The sequence below is a fragment of the Cajanus cajan genome, chromosome 9 (genome assembly GCF_000230855.2).
Source record: "Cajanus cajan strain Asha chromosome 9, NIPB_CcT2T_4, whole genome shotgun sequence".
Lineage (NCBI taxonomy): Eukaryota > Viridiplantae > Streptophyta > Magnoliopsida > Fabales > Fabaceae > Cajanus > Cajanus cajan.
Window position 1 is genome coordinate 10974685 of NC_138525.1, and position 24415 is coordinate 10999099.

General features: G+C 37.4%; 3 protein-coding genes across 3 annotated transcripts; all 3 read right to left on the reverse strand.

The window, feature by feature from the left end:
• Positions 1-8781: 8781 nt before the first annotated feature.
• Positions 8782-10913, reverse strand: LOC109794562 (putative 6-phosphogluconolactonase 4, chloroplastic). The gene is made up of 3 exons (XM_020354007.3): positions 10497-10913; positions 10139-10274; positions 8782-9529 (listed from the first exon to the last, which is right to left on the reverse strand). Exons 1-3 carry the CDS (start codon positions 10853-10855, stop codon positions 9059-9061), a joined length of 966 nt encoding a protein of 321 aa, XP_020209596.1. The 5' UTR covers positions 10856-10913; the 3' UTR covers positions 8782-9058.
• Positions 10914-15687: 4774 nt separating this feature from the next.
• Positions 15688-16074, reverse strand: LOC145951933 (uncharacterized). Its single transcript, XM_083064127.1, has one exon. The coding sequence runs from the start codon at positions 16072-16074 to the stop codon at positions 15688-15690; it is 387 nt and encodes a 128-aa protein (XP_082920253.1).
• Positions 16075-18011: 1937 nt separating this feature from the next.
• LOC145951934 (uncharacterized) lies at positions 18012-21007 on the reverse strand. Its single transcript, XM_083064128.1, has 2 exons — positions 19279-21007; positions 18012-19216 (listed from the first exon to the last, which is right to left on the reverse strand). Exons 1-2 carry the CDS (start codon positions 21005-21007, stop codon positions 18012-18014), a joined length of 2934 nt encoding a protein of 977 aa, XP_082920254.1.
• Positions 21008-24415: the final 3408 nt, after the last annotated feature.

Genomic DNA, 24415 nt, shown 5'->3' on the forward strand with positions numbered 1-24415 from the left:
TAAAATCTTAAGCAACAATGCACAACATCATAATACATATATTAATCAAGGAACACAAGTGTGTGTTCAAAAGATCATCTAAGGTAACTCGGAGGTTTGAAGAATTTTTTCATCTTATTTGCTAGAAATTTGTCATAGACTGAGATCTTTTACGGTTATTTATCAAACATGAGATCATAGCCCTCAAAAATTAAATTTGTTTATAAAAATATATCAATAGTTGTGAGCTTATAGTGTTCATATTTGAACTCCAAAAGATCCATCATAACCTATTTCATAAAGTAAGTCTAAGAAAGAATTGAAGTTATGTTTTTATTTCATCATTAGATTTATCACATTCATACCATCATACTATGAACACTTTATACTATATTTTTCTTAAAAGAATCTTTTTCCCTCTCAAGTAAAATCCATTTAGTTTTCAAAAATCTTGAGTTATCTTGATTATCAATGTGGTCGGGCACACTTCAATTCAATTTTGTTGAATTCTTTCACTAGTTTATAAGAAACTACTAGAATCTCAAAAATGAAAAGAAAAAATATGAAGAAAGAAATTGTATCTGAAGATTACAAAAAATGATTCAACAAGGAAATTGCTCATGGCGACACGTCACCAACCATTGAATTTCCATCTAGATAGTGGTGACATCAACTTTGAGAATTCTCTTTTCCATTGGCTCCCTCTCCTTCCTCACTAACTATGATTTCCCCATTCTCTCTCTTTTCTCCTCCTTCATCACCATCTTTGCCTTCTTCTTTGGCTCCCATTCCAACCCCCTCTATCATTAGATCAAAAAAGAAAAGAGAAAAAAATGAAGAAAATAATTGTATTCCAAGATGACAAAAAATATTCACCAAGCAAATTACTCATGGCAACATGCCGCCAACCATCAAATTTCCATCCAAATAGTGGTGACACCAACTCCGAGAATTCTCTTTTCCTTTAGCTCTCTTTCCTCCCTCACTAACTCTGACTACCCCATTCTCTCCCTCTTCTCCTCCATCTTCGCCATCTATGCCCTCCTCTCTGGATCTCACTCCAACCCCTTTTATCATTGGCTCAAAAAAGAAAAGAAAAAAAAATGAAGAAACTATATCCGAAGATGACAAAAATGATTTGTTCAGGAAACTACTCATGGTGACATCTTGCCAACCATCGAATTTCCATCTAGATAGTGGTGACACCAACTTCTAGAATTTTCTTTTCCTTTAGCTTCTCTCCTCCCTCACTGACTTTGAATGCCCCGCTCTTTCCCTCTTATCCTCCCTCATCTCCATTTTTGCCCTCCTTTGAGGCTCCCACTCCAACCCTCTCTATCATTGGCTCTACGAAACCTTTCTGTTGCATTTACTCCCCCAACCACACATAGGGATGGTGGAAGAAGAGAGATAAAATTAGTTATAAAAAAGCATAGGGGTAATTAAAAAATTTTAAAAAATTACTACGAAGTGTTGAGTTTTTGGCTCTTTTCTTATTTGGAGAATAAGCCCAATTGTGTAAACTCATTATGTCTCACTTAACAGAATGAAAAGGAGTCAGATTAGGGTAGAGAGAGTGACTTATTTTGAGAGAAAACAACAACAAAATACAAAGAAGAAAATAGAGAAAGTTTTGCTATTCAGGTCACAAATCCACCGGGCAACATTTATTGAATTGTAATTGGAGATTCATTCACAATTAGATCAAGCTGATTTTTAGATAGCATATTTATATGCCATGGCACTTCATATTCAATGGTTGGATCTTCGAAAGGAAATCTGGAGTGACAGAAAAGTGTCTCAGAGTAACAACTCTATTTTGGAGCTTTTAATCTTCTTATTTCTCAATTGTAGACAATTGTGCTCATTTTTGCTTTGACTAATCATAAGCATTGTTTGGTGCATTCTTTAGAGACTCTCTTATATCCTTTGTTGATCATAGTGAATTTTTTCTTTGGTCTAGGCGACTCATGATTTTTCCCTTACATTGAGGGGTTTTTCACATTAAAATATTTGTGTCTCTTGTGTGTTTAGGTTATCTATTTTTTCTCTATTTTTTTAGTGCTCCTTGCATATTTTACAAGTAGGGAGATTTAATTTTCACTATGTTATTGCTCTTTTTCAATGTTGTTGTTATTGTGTTGGGTTTTCCCCCATCAAAAAGGTATTAAAGCTTTTTTGTTAAAGGGTTGTTTGGCTTTGCTTAAATGATAGAGCCACATACAAAGATGATCTCTTTGAATGGAGCAAATTATTACCTATGGAAAGACAAGATGAAAAACTTGTTATTAGTGAAGAATTTGCATCTTTATGTATTTGCTTCTAATAAACCAAAATCCAAGTCTGATGAAGAATGGGATTTTAAGCATCTAAAGGAGTGTGGATTTATCAGGAGATTTGTTGATAATAATGTCTATAATTTTATTGCTAATGAGACATGTGAGAACTCTATGGGATAAGCTTGAGTCCTTGTTTGATTCTAAATCAGCGACTAATAAATTGTACTTGCTAAAGAATCTTGTGAAGTTGAAGACAAGGAAGGGATTCCAATTATAGATCACTTAAGTGAATTTCAAAAGAATTTTGATCAACTATCTAGAGTGGGTATAAAATTTGATGAAAATTTATTAGGAGTGTTCCTATTAATTTCTATAACTGATTCATGGGAGACATTCGAGTTTCCATGATTAGTGTTGCTCCTAATGGTGATGCTTCTTTGTAAATGGCAAAGAGTGGTACACTTAATGAGGAGATGAAAAGGAAGACACAAGGTACTTCATCTCATTTTGAGGTACTTGTTACTGAGAATAAGGAGAGAATTCAGAAGAAAGAACAAAACAATGGAAGAAATAAAAGTAAGAGCTAGTCTAGGTCTCAATACAAGAATGTGGAGTGTCACTTTTATCACAAAATAGGACATGTACAAAGGAACTCTTTTTTGTGGAAGAAGGAGAATAAAGACAAGAAGGGTAAGCAAAAAGAAAGAGAGATCATGATGATAGTGATTGTGTTACTACTACTAGTGATGATCTTGTTCTTCTTCGTGATCTTGATGCAATTAATCTTGTATTTGATGCAAGCATATGAATAATGTTAGAAACGAATGGCTTGATCCAAGAGGGGGGTGAATTGGATCTATCAACACTTTTAAAAAAAATATTAGAGTTATGGATCTTTATTTCTAAAAATAATTTTCAAAGAAGTTTATAGAAACCTTGGTATATAGGATATGTTCCTATATGTTTTTATAACTCTTCTTTAAAGATTTAATTCACAACCTTGTTAACATGCACTGATTATACATCAATTAAACCTTTAAACACACAAAAATATTAATCACATGCAAACATATGTGAAACAAGTTAATTTTTCAATTAAAGATTTCACAAAGTAAAAGAGTAAGGATGAGAGAAAAGTGCAAGATTATTTATCTTGGTTCAACCACTCCACATGTGACCTACATCTAGTCCTCAATCATAACCTGATCAAGATTTGTTCCATTATCTCAATGAATAAGTTTTACAATCACATCACACATGCAAAAGACTCCAACATACAAGATACACTCTTTCTTGAACCAAAGAAAGTACTCCTTGTAGTAACCCACTACAAGAAATTCTACACTTGAGAAACCTACTCAAGTATCTTACCACAAAACACAAAAGATTATGGAACAAATTCACCTGTAACTCCAAATTCAGATAGATGAATTCTTTGTCAAGTCTTTATCCTTCTTTCAAGAATGTAGAGATGATGATGATTTTCTTCAAAACATTTCACAAAGTATTTTAATTCTTGGATTCACACAGAAATCTCTCCAAGAAGATCACAAAGATCAAAAGTAGTTTTCAAATTTTGCACAATATCACTTGCTTAAGTTTCTGAATGAGAAAGCTATTTTTATAAAAATTTTAGGCTCAGATAATTGATTATTTCAACGAATAATCGATTATTTTGTTCTTAGCAATTCTAGAAATTACTCAAGAATAGAATAATCAATTGTTTCACAGGATAATCGATTATTCCAGAGAATACATAGTCTGGGATAATCGATTATTTCAACAGATAATCGATTATTACAACAATGTTTTCCAAGTTACAGAAAAATAAAGCAAATAATCAATTATTGTCAATGAATAATCGATTACTTTGAATTGATTCTCAAAATTTGATTTCAAAACATTCAAAAACTTTCCAAGTTATGCTTTATATCATCATCATACTAATTCTAAGACAATTAGGATAAATATTTGACATATGCACAAAGCATAAACTAACATAAACATGCATAAGACAAAACAATCAAGAAACTACTACTTATAAACTACTCTATTACAATTTAAACATTCAAATAGCTCATGATCTTCAATATTCTCCTTTGTAATCATCAAAGGTAATAGATAATGGTACTACATTGCATGTTACAACCAAGAAGGAGTTATTCACATCTTATACTTCTGGTGATCTTGGAGTCTTGATGATGGGTAATGATGGCATGTCCAAGGTTATTGGTGTTGGTGATGTTTTCTTGCAAAACAATATGGGGATGCAATTGTTTCTTAGAGGTGTTAAGCATGCTCTAGATGTTCATTTTAATTTGATTTTTGTGCAGGTACTTGACGATGGTGGTTATGATAATCACTTTGGCAATGGAAAGTGGAAACTCACCAAAGGTAGCTTAATAATGGCTAAAGGGGAGAGAAATTCTAAACTTTACTGGCTAAAAGCTTTAGTTGCTTAAGATAATGTGAATGTTGTGTATATGGAGGCATCTTTGTGGTAGCGAAGGATTGGTCATATTAGTGAGAAAAGGTTAAATTGTTTAGCCAAAAAGGATGTGCTTCAAGGATTGAAGAATGTAGAATTGGAGAAATGTTCTCATTGCATGGTTGGTAAGCAAACTTGTGTATCCTTAAAGAATCCTCCTTCTAGGAAATCTGAGTTGCTTGAATTGGTGCATTTAGACATTTGTTGCCCTTTAAAGGTAAAATATTTTGGCGATGCACCTCATTTTGTTACCTTTATTGATGATTATTCCAGGAAATTATGGGTCTATGATTTGAAGAAAAAAGACCAAGTATTGGAGAAGTTCAAAGAGTTCCATGCCTTGGTTGAGAGGCAATCAAGCAAGAAGCTGGAGCGCATTCATACTAATAATGGTGGTGAGTATTGTGGACCATTTTATATCTGCTGTAGGCAATATGGTATTGCACATGAGTAAACTCCTCCTAAAACTCCTCAACTAAACGGTTTAGTGGAGAGGATGAACAAGATATTAATTGAGAGAGTGAGATGTATGCTCTATGAGGCTAAGTTACCTAAGAAGTTTTAGGGTGAAACATTGTACATGATAGTGCATGTTTTCAATCTTAGTCTTGTTGCTTCTTTGAACAGTGAGGTGCCAAATAAAATTTGGTTTGACAAGAATGTCAAGTATGATCACTTGAGAGTTTTAAATTACAAGGCATTTGTGCATGTTCGAAAGGATGAGAGATTCAAGTTGGATGCAAAGACAAGACAATGTATCTTCATTGGTTATGGTGAGGATGAATTTGCTTATAGATTCTATGATCTTGTTGAGAAGAAACTTGTTAGAAGTCATGATGTTAAGTTCATGGAAGACCAAATCATTGAAGAAATTGATAAGGTGGAGAAGTCTACACCTAAGGGAGATAGTGGTGTGGCTGATGTTGATCCAGTTCAGTTTCCAACTCATAATTTTGGATATTGATGTTTAGAATGGTGAGCAACATGACTATGTTGGTGAGCAATGATTTAGAGATGAGGTAGATGTTCCTATTGATGATGTTGATGACGAGGAACATGAGATGTCATAAGATGAAAGTCTTGGTGATGCACCTAATCCACCACCAACCCAACTCAGGAGGTCTACTAGGTAGAGACAACTATCTATGGGGTACTCTTTTGATAAGTATATGATCTTGACACATAGGGGAGACCTTGAGTGCTTTAGAGAGGCCATGGAGAGTGAAGACAAACAAAAGTGGTTGGATGTTATAAAGGATGAGATGAAATCCTTGCATGATAATCACACTTTTGATTTGGTGAAGTTGCCTAAGGGTAAGAGGGCCTTGGATAACAAGTGAATCTATAGAGTGAAACATGAGAGTAACTCTATGTCTTCGAGGTATAAAGCTAGATTAGTGGTCAAAGGCTTTATTCAAAGAAAAGGTATTGATTTTAATGAGATCTTATCACCTGTGGTGAAAATGACATCCATTATAACTATGTTGAGTTCGGCTACTACTCTTAATTTAAAGGTAGAGCAAATGAATATGAAGACTTCTTTCCTTCATGGTGATTTGGAGGAAGAGATCAACATGAAGCAACTTGATGGTTTTCTTGTTGAAGGCAAGGAACACTATGTGTGTAGGCTGAGAAAGAGTTTATATGGTTTTAAGCAAGCTTTAAGGCAGTGGTATAAAAAATTTGAGTCTATTATATGTGAGTAAGGCTACAAGAATACTACTTCTGACCATTGTGTTTTTGTTAGAAAATTTTCTAATGATGACTTTATTATACTTAAGGGTGTAAATGGGTATGGGTAATCTGCAAACTTGAACGAACCCAAGTGTTTGAGTCAGATCCAACCTAATCTAATCAAAACTTGACACTGTACAGGTCGAGTAACGAGTTTTTTGTTTTCAACTCGTTACCCAATCCCACCCAGTTATATATATATATATATATATACCCTAATAATAATAATAGTGTTTGAGTGATCATTTGTTCAGGACAATACTCACTATTACTCTACCTTAGTAACAAGTTTTGTGTTTTAGGTTGATAGTATTATAATAATATAATATTTTATTTAAAATTTTATTTTATATTGATTAATGTTGGTTTTTTGAGTTGATAATAATGTAACAAATTAATAAATTTATTTTAGAATTTAATTTGTATCATTGATTTCTTTATAACTTGATAACATTGTATTTGTAACAATGTATCAAATGATTTATATATGTTTTAAAATATTTAATTTTTTTATAAAAAATCAATAAATTTAATTATGTTGACTCAATTAACCCAATCCAACCCAACATGTTCGTGATTGAGTTGGGTTGAGTTGGGTTTTTTTTAAAAAAATTGCACAAATCTGACCCAATCAAACCTGTTAAATTTTAATTGGGTCAGGTAACAGGTTTATCCAAACCCGATCCAATCCAACCCATTTACACCCCTAATTATCCTATATATTATTGTATGTTGATGACATGTTTATTGGTTGGAAAAGATGTTTCCAAAATTGACAGGTTGAAGAGGCAATTAGGTGATTCATTTGCCATAAAGTACATGCATGAGAACAGCTAAACGGATTCTTGGTATAAGAATCATGCATGACATAAAGGAGAAGAAGCTTTGACTATCACAAGAACACCATATTAAAAGAGTTTTGGAGAGATTCTAGATGGAAAAGGCCAAGGAAGTGAGCACTCCACTTACTACTCATTTTAAGCTAAGTTCTAAACAGAGTCCGTCAAATGAAGCTGAGAAATTAGATATGCAACAGATTCCTTATGCGTCTATGGTGGGTAGTTTGATCTATGTAATAGTGTGCACAAGACTAGATATAGCATATGTTGTTGGTATTGTTAGTAGATTTCTGTCAAACCATGTAAAGAGCATTGAAATGTTGTTAAATGGATTTTGAGATATCTTCATGGTACTGAAAACATAAGGCTTTGTTTTGGTGGTGATAAACCAACTGATGGGGTACTCAAACTTTGATATTGCTGAAGACATTGGTTCCAGGAAGTCCACTTTGAACTATTTGATTAAATTTGCAGGGGGAGTTGTGTCTTGGCAATCTAGATTATAAAGGTGTGTAGCTTTGTCTACTACAGAGACAGAATTCATTGTCATTACTAATGCATGCAAGGAGTTGCTATGGGTGAGGAAATTCTTATAGGAGCTTGGTTTTATTCAGTATAAACATCTACTATTTTTTTTTTCAAGTCACATATCCATCAAGCAGCGTTTGTTGAATTACAATTGGAGATTCGTTCACCATTGGATCTGGCTGAATTTTGGACAACAGGTTTATATGGTGTGACGTTTCATATTCAACGGCGTTGAAAGAAAATTTAAAGTGAGAGAAAAGTGTCTCATAGTAACAACTCTATTTTGAAGTTTTTTTATCTTCTTATCACGCTATAATGTTATGAATGAGATAAATCTAATAGTGAAATAAAGTCGTACATCATATACCAGTGCCACATGTCAAGGTAGTTTCATTGTATTTGTCTTTTCCTAAAGAAGAGAACACTAATCCTCAAACAGAAAAGGATAAAGTTTCTTTTTTATGTTTTTTTTTTACATTGTAACTATCCAAACATGATGAGGTTCTATCATGTCCTTAAACTCTTCGGATTTATCATCCATTTGCTCAAAGGAACAAACCACAGGAAACGCATTCAATCTTACTTCTAATATTTTCTTGAGCAAAATCATCAAATCAATTTTAATTCAATCCGCATCACTTTCTTTTTGTTAACCGATTGTTTACTTTATATTAATTTTTTAAATTATGTCGATACCTTTTTCGTTTTTCAAGTCTCTTATAGTTGTTCGTTGACTATTTAATTATTCCCTGTCTGAATTACAATTTATGTTTGATTTTTCATAAACTATTTCTACAGTTAACTTGGCTCGATCTCTTTTCAAGTCTTCTTTACTAAGGTTGAGTTTTGTTATGATATTTCTCTCCACCTTCATTAACAATTTCACACAAATTGTAAAAATAGAAATGATCACTAAATGATACAGCATAAGGAATGTTAAATAAATATCATTATTGTATTAAATTATATTTTTTGGAAACCCATAAAACAAGTAATGCATTTTAGGATACTTAAATAGTATCCATTTTACATTCAAAAAGAAGAAACAAAAGGCAAATTTATTCTTACAATCTTAAGATCCAAACAACAATATATAACTATATAAAACTTGCATTAATATGAAACATGGCTAGAGTCCAATCTTTAATGCCTTATTTTCCCTTATGCAACTACAATTTTGTATAGAAATCCACTAAATTACTTGGATATATCTACCACAACTTTGATGCAGCACCCTTGTCTAGGAACCATTTCAACTCTCCTTCTTTAGGTGAAACCAATTGAGCAGGGAGTTTATAATCACTAGGAGCTTCCTCCAGTGTAGAGTAGACTGCATCTGCTTTACCAGCACCAGTCACCACCATTGCTATGTTTGAAGAAGCATTGATCACTGGCAAGGTAAAAGTGATCCTCTCTGGTGGTGGGGTTGGTGCATTCTTGAGGAAGGTGACCCATTTTTTGGTCTCATTAAGTGTAGGGTGCCCTGGGAAGAGAGATGCTACATGCCCATCATGGCCCATGTCTAATAGCACAAGATCAAACTTTGGAAATCCTGTGACAAATGATTTGGCTATCACATTGCTTGCAACCAAGCGTTTGAGAGTTGTTTCATACACATCAGCTGCTCCATCAGCTGGCAAGGCATCATCAATAGTGTTGACATTGTGTGGAGGAATTGGCACCTGTTAAAAGAGAAAAATGAGAGCAAGCTTCATTAATTAACCTTTTGATTTGGAAATATCCTTAATTAAATCATAATAGTATAGAGTGAGTCAAGGGTTATGCCTTTCAACATTGTTTATTATGAAAACAAAAGATGAACATATTACAGCAAAAGAAAACATATATTATATCCACATTATAGAAAATCATCCAATTTGTAATCTTAAATGCTAACTGTTAAAAATACAGGCAGGTAAAACATCGGATAGATCTTCATGAATCGGTCATAAACAAATTACAAACTTGATATTACATCAACCAAAAATTTTAAGGTATGAGGTATTTCAGTTTTAACATGTGCATTTCTATTTAATGTGAAACTTCTTACTCATATTCTAAAATTTACTTTATGAACACTCTTTTATATATAAGCAACAAAAAAATATTTTTTTATTTTAAATATAAACTAATTTTAATTACGTTTACGTAATTTAATAATATTTTCCCTAAATTATTATAAGTAATAAAAAAAACACATTTCTATATATTTAATGTGAAATTAATTTTCTTTTCTACTAATAAAGAATAGAGGAAGTAAATCATCAGCAGGACCTAATATATGTGTATACCTTGGAGATGAATCCATCATAAGCGAGCTTGTAGTTGCTATCAACGTGAGTCTTTGGCACCACTTTCTCATCCACCCAAAATATATGCCACTTAGACCACAGGATAGTGTTAGAATAGTGAGGTTCCACCAGCTTTCTGAAATTGTTTTTTTTTTTATCAGCAAATGTTAATTGTCAGTTGTGTTATATCAATGGGGGATTTCAACCACACCCTTCTCAAATTGTAATATCAAACAAAATTCGCAAACTTTGTTTCAAATAACAAACATTAAATATCCTCATACATTCTCTGGATTTGTAAAAGGGAATCGTACAATTTTCAATGAATCCTTAACTGTAGTACTAGAAAATAAGTTACCTGAGGTACTTGATAGACCCAGCAGACAGAGCGATAGAGAAGCACCCTCTTTCTTTGATGAACTTATTAGATAGATCAGCAACATACTTGGCCAGAGACACAGCAAGGTGTTCTTTGGAGAACACCTCCACGTTCTTGTTATCCATTGATGCCTTCACTAAGCCTCCAACATGGTTTCTCTTAGGCTTCATGGAAATTGGAGATGCAATAATATTGTTTCTTAGAGGGTGGTAGAGGTTTCTTTGTCCCCCTTGGGGTGACAACAGTGTCATGGATGGGGATAGTGTGTGAGACTTTGGTTTGGACAGCAATGTGCTTTGGGGAGTGCATGAGAGAGAGAAAGTTGTAGAAGTGGCCATTGTTGATAGTTAGAAACAACAAGTTGATGTGCAAATTTTATAATTAACCTGCATTAGATTGGTTGTAGGTTCCCTTATTTATGGCAAACAGTTTGGATTCTTTTATTACTATAGGAAGCAAGGTGCGGATCCTCATGTAAGTTGTTCAAGCAACCACAAAGCAAAAGGTAAACAAAATCTTAAAAGTAAAAATATGGATCAAATAAACCAAATTAAATCTTTATAAAGTTCCTATACTTGGTTTTATTTCTTTTTTGTTACGGATAATATTTTAATATACTCCTTTTAACATATAATCTAATATTAATTAAAACTCATTATAATTATAAAATCATAAATGAGACTTATCTGAAGTGAAGTGAGACTTATAAAACTTTATATATAGTATATAAAAAATAAAGTTAATTAATAATAGAGTATGTTAAATAACTGTTACTAGTATTTTTTAATATTATAAGAGAAATAACATTACTGTCAAAAATAGAATTTTGGAATTTAAAAATAATACTAAAATCAAACTTGATAACGGGTTGGAATTTCTGCATGCATAATGATTTATAATTTTATAGTATCTTAAAATACCACTTCGTTTCATCTAGAGTCTATCTAAACCGAAATACAAAAATCCATAACATAAAATCGAATAAGACACACAAGTCGAGATTCTCTTGAGTAGTACTTCTGTCGGTGAAGAAGTTATTCGCTACTAAATAGTAGGAAATATTAATCTAATCATAAATAAACTTTAGGTCTAAATGTATTTTTTATATAAAAAAATTATATAATTTTTGTACCTGCCGAAGGGTACACTAGTAATCTTCTCGTGTTCTGAGGGCCGAACGAGAGCTCCGATCGAATACTCCGGTGATGGGGAGGTACCTGCAAAAGGCACTCTGATGCTCAAGTCAGGACAAAGCACAAATATCGATAGCAATTAATGAACAGTGACGTTACCTTGTGACATGAGCTATTTATATTGACCCTTATGGGCCCGGATTCCCATGGGCCCTGCACAAGATTACCATATTAGGTAATACGCCTCTAATCGGCTTATTAGTGTGATTAACTCTTAACCCTTGATTAAGGATGACTCTTGTTCCTTGATTAATGAAAATTCACATTCACTAGGTATCCAATGGTCGATCAGCCGTCGGCAACCTGGTTCGGCCCTTTGGGTGCCGATTGGATGTCGACAACCTGGTTCGGCCCTTTAGGTGCCGATCGGGTATCGGTCAAATGGTGGCCGAAAGGCCTTGCCAATACACTTGCCCCCCAGCCTTGGGGAAGGTGTACCTTCTTCAAGGGTATAGCGGTTATGATGTAGGAGAAGTTGAAAGGTTAGGGTCATCTCTGTCGTTGGATCGTGTGGATTCATTGGTTTTAGGGTTTTAAAGATTTGAATTTTCCCGCCATTTTCCATGGCTATATATAGCCTTGCGTGGTAGGGCCTCTCACGCGTATCGCTTTCAGCCGAATAGCATCATTTGGGAAAATCCGATACAACAGCACACGCCGAGTGATCGTTTCAATCTCAACTTCCTGGTAAGTTTTATTGGATGGCTACTGCTTCCGAGAGCTCTTCGGCGAGTGGGGTTCGGTCGTCATCGTCCGAGGGGTCGTTGTCTAGGGAGACGTCGTCGCCGAACGGGGACAGGTCCAGCGAGGATGTGAGTACTTCCGAAGAGGCCTCAACCAGCGGTAGTGAGGAGGTGCCGATCCGCGTGAAACGTGTTTCCAATCGGCAAAAGTATGGGCCTTCCGAGGTACCTGGGTACGAGTGGGTCAATGGAGAAGTTACTTCCTACTATTCTCGTTATCGAGATACCACGATGATAACCAATTTATTGGGGTACACCAAGTGTTTGAATTTCGATGCTGGCGAGAGTCCGTATCCGATTGGCGTGCGTGCTTGCCGAAACAACGCATTTCCCGATCCAGATACGGTGTGCTTGGACAAGCAAGCCGATAGGATGGCCTCGTTTTATATTTATGATTGCCTTCTGCGAGATCTTAAGGTAAAACTACCATTCGATGAGTTCACGATGGGAGTGCTCAAGGTTTTGAACGTTGCGCCGACACAACTGCATCCGAACAGCTGGGCCCAACTTCAAGGTTTCAAGCATCTGTGCCTATGTGTTAACATTAGGCCGTCACCCCTACTTTTTCTTTCTTTCTATTCCTCCCGCCCTTCGGATTTGGCCAAATGGGTGTCTCTTAGCCGAGTGGGCTCTCGGCAGCTATTAGATAGCTTTACGTCCTCGTATAAGAATTTTAAAGCGGGATTTTTTCGAGTGACCATTCGTCCGAACGGGAGGCGCTTCTTCTTTAGAGCCGACGACAAGAATTTTTTTCCGCTGTTCTGGACCCGTGCCCCTCGGCCGTACGATGTAGTGCCGAATGAGATGCTCACAGCCGAAGAGCAAAGGGATTTGCAATTTTTACTTCAACTTCCTAGGCGCTTGCCAACTAAGTCTTTAATAAACGTAGTTGAATCTTCCCGATGGGAGAACGATTTGATAGGTATGTAACATTCTTGTTTCGGCCTTTAAGTTAATTCCTATTGATGTTTACTTGGTTATTGGTGCAGGAATCATGGTGACGAGTGGTGCCGATGAGTTCAACATCCGCAATCTTTTGGCTGGTCGAATTCAACAAGCTAAGGCCTCGGGGGTTGTGGGCAGTTCGGCGCCTGCCCAAACGCCTCGTCCAGTACAAGATGATCGAAGTCCGCCTACGCCGGAACGAAAGTGCCGAAAGGTGAAGAAGGGGAAAGAGGTTCTTCGGGAGGGGCCGAAACGAAAAAGTAATGAGGAGAGGCCGGAAAAAACCAAGAGATCTAAGCACTCGGCGTCCTCCCCGGGTGGGACAATTATTTGTGTGCCCCCCATGCTGATGTCGAGGGCCTTTATGAGTGAAGACGTCACTGCTGAATCAGTGGTTCGGTCTAACTCAGTCTCGGATCATGGCCGTGAGTTCTTAGGCCAGTTGGATACCGTGGCGAAATGGAAATATTTCTGCGAGGTGCAGTCTCGGTCATTGGCACTCGCGCACCATCTCGCTATGGAGCCAATCAGCGAGTTGGTTCAACTGAGGCAAAGGGTTGAGGACGCTGATAAGGCCACAGCCGAGGCTATGGCGGCATCTGAAGAAGCATTAGCGAAAAGTCGTCAACTTGCGGCCGAACTTGATGTGCAACGGCGCAACAATGATACTCTTCGGCTGGACATGCAAAAAGCCGCGAACGATGAAAAGCGCCGACTGGAGGAAGCTAAGGCGGAACTGGAGCGAGTAAAAGAGCAAGCCAAGGAGCGTATCGTTGCTCAGCATGAAGCTGGGTTTCGCCATGCTCTTCGGCAAGCACAATACTTCGGTAGTTTTAGGGAGGGATTTGAGTTTGACATGTCGAAAGATTTCTATCAAGGGTCTTTCATGTCTTTCCAAGATATGCCCGAGGGGGCCGTCCCTGACAATGACGCGCCGAATGATGACCGCGAGGATGAAGAGACCCTTGATGCTTCGGATGATGAGGCTGAAACCCAACAGGAAGAGCCAAACCAAGATCAAGAGGGAGAGCCTGAGGTGCAAGATGACGCGGGCAACAACGCCGAAGAGTGATTATGTTGTATGGCAGGCCGATAGAGCCTTTTTAATTTGACTTTAGTGTAGGTTGATTGTAGTGTTGGCCAATAGAGCCTTTTAACGTTTGTTAATGACAAGTACTCGTTTTTTGAAGAAACTCAAAATTGGATTGTGTAACTTGCCCTTTTATTTTGATTGTTTGAGTCAAAACCGAATGGGGTCATTCGGACTTGACGCTTTTTAAGTCAAAACCGAATGAGGTCATTCGGACTTGATGCTTTTTGGAGTCAAGACCGAATGAGGTCGTTCAGACGCTTTTGGAGTCAAAACCGAACGAGGTCATTCGGACTTGATGCCTTTTTAAGTCAAAACCGAATGAGGTCATTCGGACTTGATGCTTTTTGGAGTCAAGACCGAATGAGGTCGTTCGGACGCTTTTGGAGTCAAAACCGAACGAGGTCATTCGGACTTGATGCCTTTTGAGTCAAAACCGAATGGGGTCATTCGGACTTGACGCTTTTTAAGTCAAAACCGAATGAGGTCATTCGGACTTGATGCTTTTTGGAGTCAAGACCGAATGAGGTCGTTCGGACGCTTTTGGAGTCAAAACCGAACGAGGTCATTCAGACTTGATGCCTTTTGAGTCAAAACCGAATGAGGTCATTCGGACTTGATGCTGAGTCAAAACCGAATGAGGTCATTCGGACTTGATGCTGAGTTGAGATTTGAAGGTACATCCTTAGCCGAGCTAGTTACTCGGGAGGGAAACCTTTGTTGAGATTTGAAGGTACATCCTTAGCCGAGTTGGTTACTCGGGAGGGAAACCTTTGTTGAGATTCGAAGGTACATCCTTAGCCGAGTTGGTTACTCGGGAGGGAAACCTTTGTTGAGATTTGAAGGTACATCCTTAGCCGAGTTGGTTACTTGGGAGGGAAACCTTTGTTGAGATTTGTTGAGATTTGAAGGTACATCCTTAGCCGAGTTGGTTACTCGGGAGGGAAACCTTTGTTGAGATTTGAAGGTACATCCTTAGCCGAGTTGGTCACTCGGGAGGGAAACCTTTTTAAATTTTTGAACAAGTAGAAGAGTAAGAATAACCACGACATGAATTGCCTTTCATTGATATGTGCCTCGTTAAAAACCTTGTTGGCCAAAACCTCTTTTCACTTTTTTACAAGAGGAGAAAAGACCGATCAAGGAAAAGAGTGCACTCTGTATGTATACAGCAAATACTAACTTTACACAAAACATTGCTAACTAAAATAAGCCTTCAAGTGAGTCGAGTTCCACGTTATTGGAATGACCTTTCCCGAAAGCTCCTCAAGCTTGTAGGCACCATTTTCTAGAGAGTGACGGATTCTGAACGGGCCGTCCCAGTTGGCTGCCAACTTTCCTTCACGGGGGTTACGCCGGGCCGATCCCTGAACGCGCCATACTAGGTCTCCTTCCTTGAAACATCGCTTTGCCAGGGTGGAATTGAATCGCTTAGTCATCCTTTGCTTGCATGCTTCGGCTATGATACGTGCCTTGTCACGGACCTCATCTATGACATCAATTTCTGCTCTAAGGGACGAGTTGTTGCTTTCTTCGTCGAAATGCAATCGACGGAAAGAAGGTTCACCTACTTCCACAGGTATCATGGCATCAGTGCCGTATGTTAATCGGAATGGGGTTTCCCTTGTTGTGGATTAAGGCGTACATCTATAAGCCCACAAGACTTCTAACAGTTCTTCGGCCCATGCGCCCTTAGAATCTCCCAAGCGCTTTTTCAACTCTGTTAAGATAACCTTATTCGCCGCCTCGGCCTGTCCGTTCGACTGAGGATGTTCAACCGATGTGAATCGGTGCCGAATGCCTAAGTCTTGGATGAACTTGTTCAACTTTTGATCTGTGAATTGAAGACCATTGTCCGTTACAATGGCGTATGGAATGCCGAAACGCGTGACAATATTCTTCCACAAAAACTTCTGCACCATACCAGCTGTGATTGTTGCTAACGGTTCGGCCTCAATCCACTTTGTGAAGTAATCGATTGCGACCAACAGAAATTTGCATTGGCCTTTGGCAAGGGGGAACGGACCGAGGATGTCCATTCCCCATAGTGTGAACGGCCAAGGGGCGCTAATGCTATGTAACTCTTCAGCCGAGGCATGAATAATATTCCCGTGGCGTTGGCATTGTATGCATCGCTTCACAAATTCGGCACAATCAGTTTTAAGAGTTGGCCAATAGTACCCAGCTCTTAACACTTTGGCAGCTAGAGTTCTTCCACCCGAGTGAGAACCACAAATCCCTTCATGGATTTCTCTCAGCACGTAATTTGCTTGTGTTGAATCAATGCATTTTAATAATGGGGTGGAGAAGCCTCTTTGGTATAACTCACCGTTTACGATTGAGTATCGGGCTGCCTGTGTGCGGAGCTTCTTGGCGACGGACTGTTCGGTTGGCTGTTTTCCCAACTCAATATAATCCATTATCTCGGTCATCCAGGTCTGTTGAGGTTCATCAACCGGCATACATTCAAGTGGTTTCACACTAGGGGTTGCGAGGTCAAGATGCAGAGTAGTTCGGAGTTGCCCTGGTTTTCGGCTACTGCTAGCTAGCCGAGCTAACTGATCGGCGCGTTCATTGTGTTCTCTAGGGGTATGCTTGACCTGGACCTCATCGAAAGCGCTTTGTGCATTCCGAAACATATGGTAATATTTCAACAAGTTAGGGTCTTTCACCTGAAAGTGATCATTGACTTGCTCTGAGACGATTTTTGAATCTGTCCAACACACTACTCGCCGAGCACCAACTTCTTGGGCGAGTCTTAACCCTGCCAGTAATGCCTCGTATTCAGCCTGATTATTGGAGGCCTTGAATGCAAATCGCAGGGATTGTTCGAGTACCAATCCGGATGGTCCTTCGAGGATCACCCCTGCTCCACAACCTTGGTTATTTGAAGACCCATCTACATGCATTGTCCATAGGTCACTTACAAAATGGCCTTTCGGCTACAACTCGTTCACGAAATCAGCCAAGCATTGAGATTTAATAGGGCCTCGCGCTTCGAAGGTGATGTCGAACTCCGAGAGCTCGATTGACCAAGCCATCATTCGGCCGGCCAACTCTGGCTTGCGCAGTACCTTGGCAATCGGGCAGTCAGTCCGAACCACCACATGATGAGACTGGAAATATTGGCGAAGGCGTCGTGCCGCGTGCACCAACCCTAGCGCCACCTTCTCCAAGAGTTGGTATCTTGTTTCGGCTTCTTGTAGAAGCCGGCTGATAAAATACACAGGTCGTTGCTCGCCGTTTTCCTGCACAATAACGGCACTTATGGCTTCGTTTGATACACACAAGTACACCACTATATCCGCCTGCGGATCAGGTTTAGAGAGAACAGGAGGGGAGCCGAGACGTTGCTTCAACTCCTTGAAGGCCTCTTCACAACCGACGGACCAATCAAACTTCTTAACCTTCTTTAACAAACCGATAATAGGCTTGGCAATCTCGGCGAGACATGGTAAAAATCTTGAAAGAGATGTGAGCCGTCCGGCCAATTTCTGAACCTCCTTGAGGTTTTGGGGACTTCTCATATCAATGACCGCTCGACATTTACCAGAGTTGGCTTCAATGCCCTCACCGAGAGCATGAAGCCAAGAAATTTTCCACCTGATACGCCAAACACACACTTATCCGGATTGAGCCACATGTCAAATTTGCGGAGTTGTTGGAATACCTTGGAGAGGTCAGTTATGTGCTGTGTGATGCCTTCGGATTTGACAACCATATCATCGACGTATACCTCCATATTCCTGCCGAGCTGGCGTCGAAAAATCTTGTTCATCAATCTCTGATAAGTTGCTCCTGCGTTTTTTAACCCGAAAGGCATTACTCTATAACAATAATTAGTTGTGTCAGTGATGAAAGCCGTCTTTTCTTCATCACAGGGATGCATTCGGATTTGGTTATATCCCGAATAGGCGTCAAGGAAAGAGAGGACCTTATGACCCGATGCACCATCAACCAACCGATCGATGTTCGGGAGTGGGTAAGCATCTTTTGGGCATGCCTTGTTGAGATTCGTATAGTCAGTGCACATTCTCCACTTGCCGTTTGGCTTTTTTACCATGACTACATTTGCCAACCACATAGTGTACTGAACTTCCCGGATAAACCTGGCCTCAAGTAACTTTGTCACTTCGGTTTCAACTGCCACTTTTCGATCGGTTCCCATTTTTCTTTTGCGTTGAGCAACCGGTCGTGCTTCTGCACATATTGACAATTTGTGACACATAACATTCGGATCTATGCCAGGCATGTCGGATGGTGTCCATGCAAACAGGTCCTTGTTCCGATTGATCACAAGGCTCAAGGCTGAGTGATCTTCCTTGGACATATCGGCGCCGATGTATGTGACTTGGGTTGGAAGTATGCCGAGTTGTAGCTGGATCTTCTCATCAATCGGTTCGACGCGCTCTTCGTCATTCATTCTCGGATCGAGATCCCATGCTTCAGATTCGCCTGATGCCGAAGGGGTTACAGCATGAACTCTCTTGGATTTTTGTTGCCTTTCTTCTACGGGAGATACGCGTAGACTGGCAAAATAGCATTCTCGAGCAGCCTTCTGATCGGCATGGATTGTAAGGATCTGCCCCTTGTTGGATGGGAACTTCATTGCTAAGTACGGTGTCGAGACAATTGCACCTAGCATGTTCAACGATGGTCGTCTGAGGAGGATGTTGTAGGAGGTGTTAGCATCAACCACGATATATTTTATCTGAATTTCCTGCTTTCCTGTTCGTCAAAACAAAAGCGGGTGAGAAGTTTAATGTATCCTTTGGTGCTTACCCTTTCACCTGCAAAACCGACCAGTGGATCATCATAAGGGATTAACTCCTTTTTCGAAATACCCAACTGTTTGAAGGTATTCCAATATAGGATATCCGCCGAACTGCCCTGGTCAATCAGTGTTTTCTTGACGATGCAATTGTGAATTTCTACACTGATCACCATTGGATCATCCTGCACGGGGTCGATGCCTTGAAAGTCGGCATCAGTGAAGGTTATGGTTGGTAATCTTCGTGAGTGTTGTCTTTCAACAGCGTGAACCGACCGAATAGCGCGCAAGTGTCTCTTTTGTGCTAAGGAGGTCGAACCACCCCCGGCAAATCCTCCTGCGATTGTATTAATCACCCTCCTTTGAACGGCCGAGGGATCGTCCTTCCTATCGCGAGACCTGCTTCGGCCTCGCCGTGTCCTTTCTGAGCTATCATGCCGATGCCGATCCCGGTGTCGCGGCTGATATGCTGAGCGAGGTCGAGATGAGCCTGACCGATCGACGAAGCTGTGAAGCTGTCCCTGCTTGATCAAATCTTCTATTTTATCTTTAAGGGCAGCACACTCTTCGGTAGAATGTCCACGGTTACGGTGGTATCTGCAAGACTTGCTGGTATCGGCTCGTGGTGGGGTAGAGGCCCTCTTCGGGATTGCTAGCACTTCAGATGTCAGGGCTTGCTCTAACACCGTTGCCCTGTTGGCGTTCAGGGGGGTGTAATGAGAGTATTTCAGACCTCGAGTGGGTCGGTCTCGCAGTGTTATGTCTTTGCCTTTCCCCCTAAATGGTGGTTCCGATTGCTTTTCGGCCTTGCCCCCTGATTCGGCACGGGCCTGACTGCGGTATTCGGCCAACTCTTCCATTTGCATATACTTGTCGGCTCTCCTTCGTAAGTCGTTCATGTCCGAAGGAGGTTTTTTACAAATGCTATTAACGAACGGCCCTGGCTTCAATGCCGTTGTGAGGTGATGGAGTGCTACGGCCGGGTTGAGGTCTCTAATTTCCAATGCTGTTTTGTTAAAACGATCCATGAAGGTCCGAAGGGATTCCTTCTTGTCCTGCCGAAGGCTTACCAATGAAAGAGAGGTCAAACTGTGGGGACGGCTCGTTGCGAACTGGATGGTAAACTGTGATGACAAGGTGTTGAATGAGTCGATTGAGTTAGGAGGTAGCCGAGTGAACCAACTCAAAGCCCTGCCTTTGAGAGACGTTGGAAAGATCCGACACAAAGCCGCATCATCCGTGGTGCTCAAGGTCACCTGCGTGAGAAAAACATCAAGGTGCTCATCAGGGTCAGTTGTACCGTCATATTTATCAATCGGCAAAGACTTCCAATTATCCATCAAAGGTAACTGCATGATAGACGGTGTAAACGGGTGTCGGTGTGATCCCATTGTTGCTACGTCGGTTGGACGTCCAACAGTAGGAAGGGCCGACTGGAACTTTTCAGGTGCAGCAGCCGAAGCGTGAAGGGCCGAGGTACGGAAGTCATGAGAGTGATAGGATCCTTGTGTTTGAGTATTGGTGGGCTGGGTAGGTTTCCATGAGGGATCCTGATTTTTTAACGCCTCGTTTTCAGCTCTCAAGGCCGAAAGTTCCTTTGCATCCCTCTCCCGCTGTTGTTTCATTGCGGCCATCTCCTGCCTGAGCAGACGCACGGCCTCGGAGAGATCAGTTTCGTCTTCAACTTCTACGTGTTCCTCCTCCTCGGTTTGGTGATTTTCTGTGTTCATTCTCCTTGTCTTCGTCATTGCCTTGTTCGTCGAACTTCACAAGTATCTCGGTTCGGCCCCACGGTGGGCGCCAAAATGTACCTGCCGAAGGGTACACTAGTAATCTTCTCGTGTTCTGAAGGCCGAACGAGAGCTCCGATCGAATACTCCGGTGATGGGGAAGTACCTGCAAAAGGCACTCTGATGCTCAAGTCAGGACAAAGCACAAATATCGATAGCAATTAATGAACAGTGACGTTACCTTGTGACATGAGCTATTTATATTGACCCTTATGGGCCCGGATTCCCATGGGCCCTGCACAAGATTACCATATTAGGTAATACGCCTCTAATCGGCTTATTAGTGTGATTAACTCTTAACCCTTGATTAAGGATGACTCTTGTCCCTTGATTAATGATAATTCACATTCACTAGGTATCCAATGGCCGATCAGCCGTCGGCAACCTGGTTCGGCCCTTTGGGTGCCGATTGGATGTCGGCAACCTGGTTCGGCCCTTTAGGTGTCGATCGGGTATCGGTCAAATGGTGGCCGAAAGGCCTTGCCAGTACAATTTTAATTTTTCAAATTTTTATTTAAGAACTGTAATTGTGTTGTTTTAAATCTTCTCATTAAAATTTTAGTGATTATTTATGTTAAACAAGGTGACAGATAATGCAAAGAGTAATTTATTAAGTGATGATGTGAAGAGTGATTTATTAAGTGATATGAGATGATAATATCATGTGTGAAAATAAGAAAAATATTATCAAAATATTTATATATGAGATTAAAACCTATATATAACCCTTATCTTTAATAATAACTACAAGTAAAGTTTAATAGTAATATATTAATAATGAAAAATAGTTTTACACTATTATCCAATCATAATTTACTATAAATGATAAATTTGTTAAATTTTACTATGATTATCATAAAAGTTATATAATTTGTAATTTCTGATTGATTATGTAATTTTTTCACTCTAATCATGATATTTAAGATCTGACACTTAACCACTAAATTAATAAATTTCCTTAATATATTAATGAAAAATATAATTTATTTTTCGATACGAATCAAATTGCACACATATTTACTACCACTAAATAAAATTAAAAAACAAGTGTATATATTATTAGTTTTCATAATATAATTGATAAATTAAAACTAATATTAATTATTAATAATATTATAAGTACCATTAGTATATCATATATAATTCCTAATTAACAATTATATTTATATTGAGTATAAATATAAATATATAAGAAAAAGGTGAATTAAAAATATATGATATAAATATTGCGTATATAATTTACCTATTTTATCATTAAAATTTATTTGTATGATATATTTCTTATTATTACATTATTAATTTATTATAAATATACTAATAATAGTAATAATATTATTATTAATACTAATAATATATATTTTATTTATTTAAAATTATTATATATAACTTAAATAGCTCAATTGCATAAATTTAAAAAATTATAAAAACTATGTATTTTATAATATATCAAAATATTAATTATATTATTAATAGTAAATTATCAATTAATCATATTAATAATACTTTATGTGTGTATATATATATATACATATATATATAGAGAGAGAGAGGGGGGGGAGGGATGACATGTAAACTTTTACCTGTGAGTAATGTCTGAACCTGTCTCGATTTTGACGAAAAATATCTAGTTTAACCAAGTACGAGTAAGGATATGGGTAATATCCAACTTATTAAATCAAGTACGAAGATGAGAATGGGTATATACATGTCATCTTGTACCCGTACTCATACTCGTACTCATTTTAAATTTTTAGATGCTTAATCTATTTTTAAAAAAATTTACTTAATATTTATGTAATTATTACTCTATATTTAATTTATGTCAAATAAAATTTAATTAATGTAGTTTTGTAATTGCTATTCTATGTTGAAATTCTTATTTTTTATATTTTTGAAAAATAATAATATTTAATTATTTTTAGACAGATAGAGAACAAGTACGAGTATATTTGGGGAGTACAAGGATGGGGACAAAAATTTTAACCCCGACAGGTATGGAAACGAGAATGAGTATAGGATAAAGAAATAGGGATAGAGAAACTCATATCCCTATCCGCCCTGTTGTCATCCATATATATATATATATATATATATATATATATATATATATATATATATATATATATATATATATATATATATATATATATATATATATATATATATATATATATATATATATATATATATATATATATATATATAAAAGATAAAGAGAATTTATGGGTCAATTTACTCTAGAAATAAATCTACTTAAACTTACTTCGTTTAATAACTTATGTTTTACCTCAAATTTCAACGATTCAACCGCTGAATTTAAAGTTCTTAATACATAGATCAAGTCTACAATTTTTTAAAAAATTTGAGAACTATTTGATATTTCGTTTCATTATTCAAATTGATGGATAATCATAAAATTATTTTATATGTTGATTAGAATTAATGAAACAAAGTATCAAATGGTCTTCAAATTTGTTAAAAATTTGTAGACTTAATCTATATGTAATAAAAAATTTAAATTCAACAGTTGGATTGTTTTAATATAAAATATAAGTTATTGAATAGAATAAGTCTAGGTAAACTTACTCCTAAAATAAACGGATGATTCTTCATATAATTTAATTTAAGAATTATAAACAAATAACTTATAATAATAATAAATTTACTTAAATATATTTTTAGTTCTTGTAAAATGATCAAATTTTGATTTTAGCCCTATAATTATTTTCTTTATTTTTCATCCCTCTAAAATTTAGAATGATTGTTTTTATTCCATGTTGTTATTTAATTATTTTTAGTTATTTTATTGTTTATTAAAAGGTTAAGTGATTATCTTAAGTATTTTCTATAATTAATAGTGACATCATGTTAATATGTGACACCCCTAAATTTGTATAGATCCATAATACCAAGATTATTTATTTACCTTGAAATTATTATTAGGGACTAAAAATATTGATTTTAGATTTTAAAGTGATGAAAATAATATATATATATATATATATATATAATTTACTCATTTTATAATGACCAAAAATATTTTACAAAGACTAAAAATTGTTTTAATAATGTCTTTTATTTTCAAAAATAATGTCTATTCGTGAATAAATAGAAAAATTACACATATCTATGATTTAGTATCTACTAGATAGTCATATAAACATTAATAGTCAAACTAACCATAATTTATCGATATACATCAACATTTAACACAAGAGACTTAACCTTAAAAAATAATGTGACAAAAAAATTAATAAAGAATAATTGAGAGATTAAAAACTTATTTAATCCTTGAATTTGTCTGTATGTAATTTGTGTGAGGAAGGGATAACAATGTGTGTTGGTGTGGGTTCAAGAACAATATTG

What these genes read in the sequence shown, in the direction of transcription:
- LOC109794562 (XM_020354007.3), bottom strand. Translation starts at nt 10,855, where the DNA reads ATGGCCACTTCTACAACTTTCTCTCTCTCATGCACTCCCCAAAGCACA. An exon ending in GGGTCTATCAAGTACCTCAG is followed by an intron (nt 10,275 to 10,496) that starts GTAACTTATTTT and finishes AAACAATTTCAG; the next exon opens with AAAGCTGGTGGAACCTCACT. An exon ending in ATGATGGATTCATCTCCAAG is followed by an intron (nt 9,530 to 10,138) that starts GTATACACATAT and finishes CTCTTTTAACAG; the next exon opens with GTGCCAATTCCTCCACACAA.
- LOC145951934 (XM_083064128.1), bottom strand. Translation starts at nt 21,007, where the DNA reads ATGACGAAGACAAGGAGAATGAACACAGAAAATCACCAAACCGAGGAG. An exon ending in TCCACTGGTCGGTTTTGCAG is followed by an intron (nt 19,217 to 19,278) that starts GTGAAAGGGTAA and finishes TTTGACGAACAG; the next exon opens with GAAAGCAGGAAATTCAGATA.
- LOC145951933 (XM_083064127.1), bottom strand. Translation starts at nt 16,074, where the DNA reads ATGATACCTGTGGAAGTAGGTGAACCTTCTTTCCGTCGATTGCATTTC.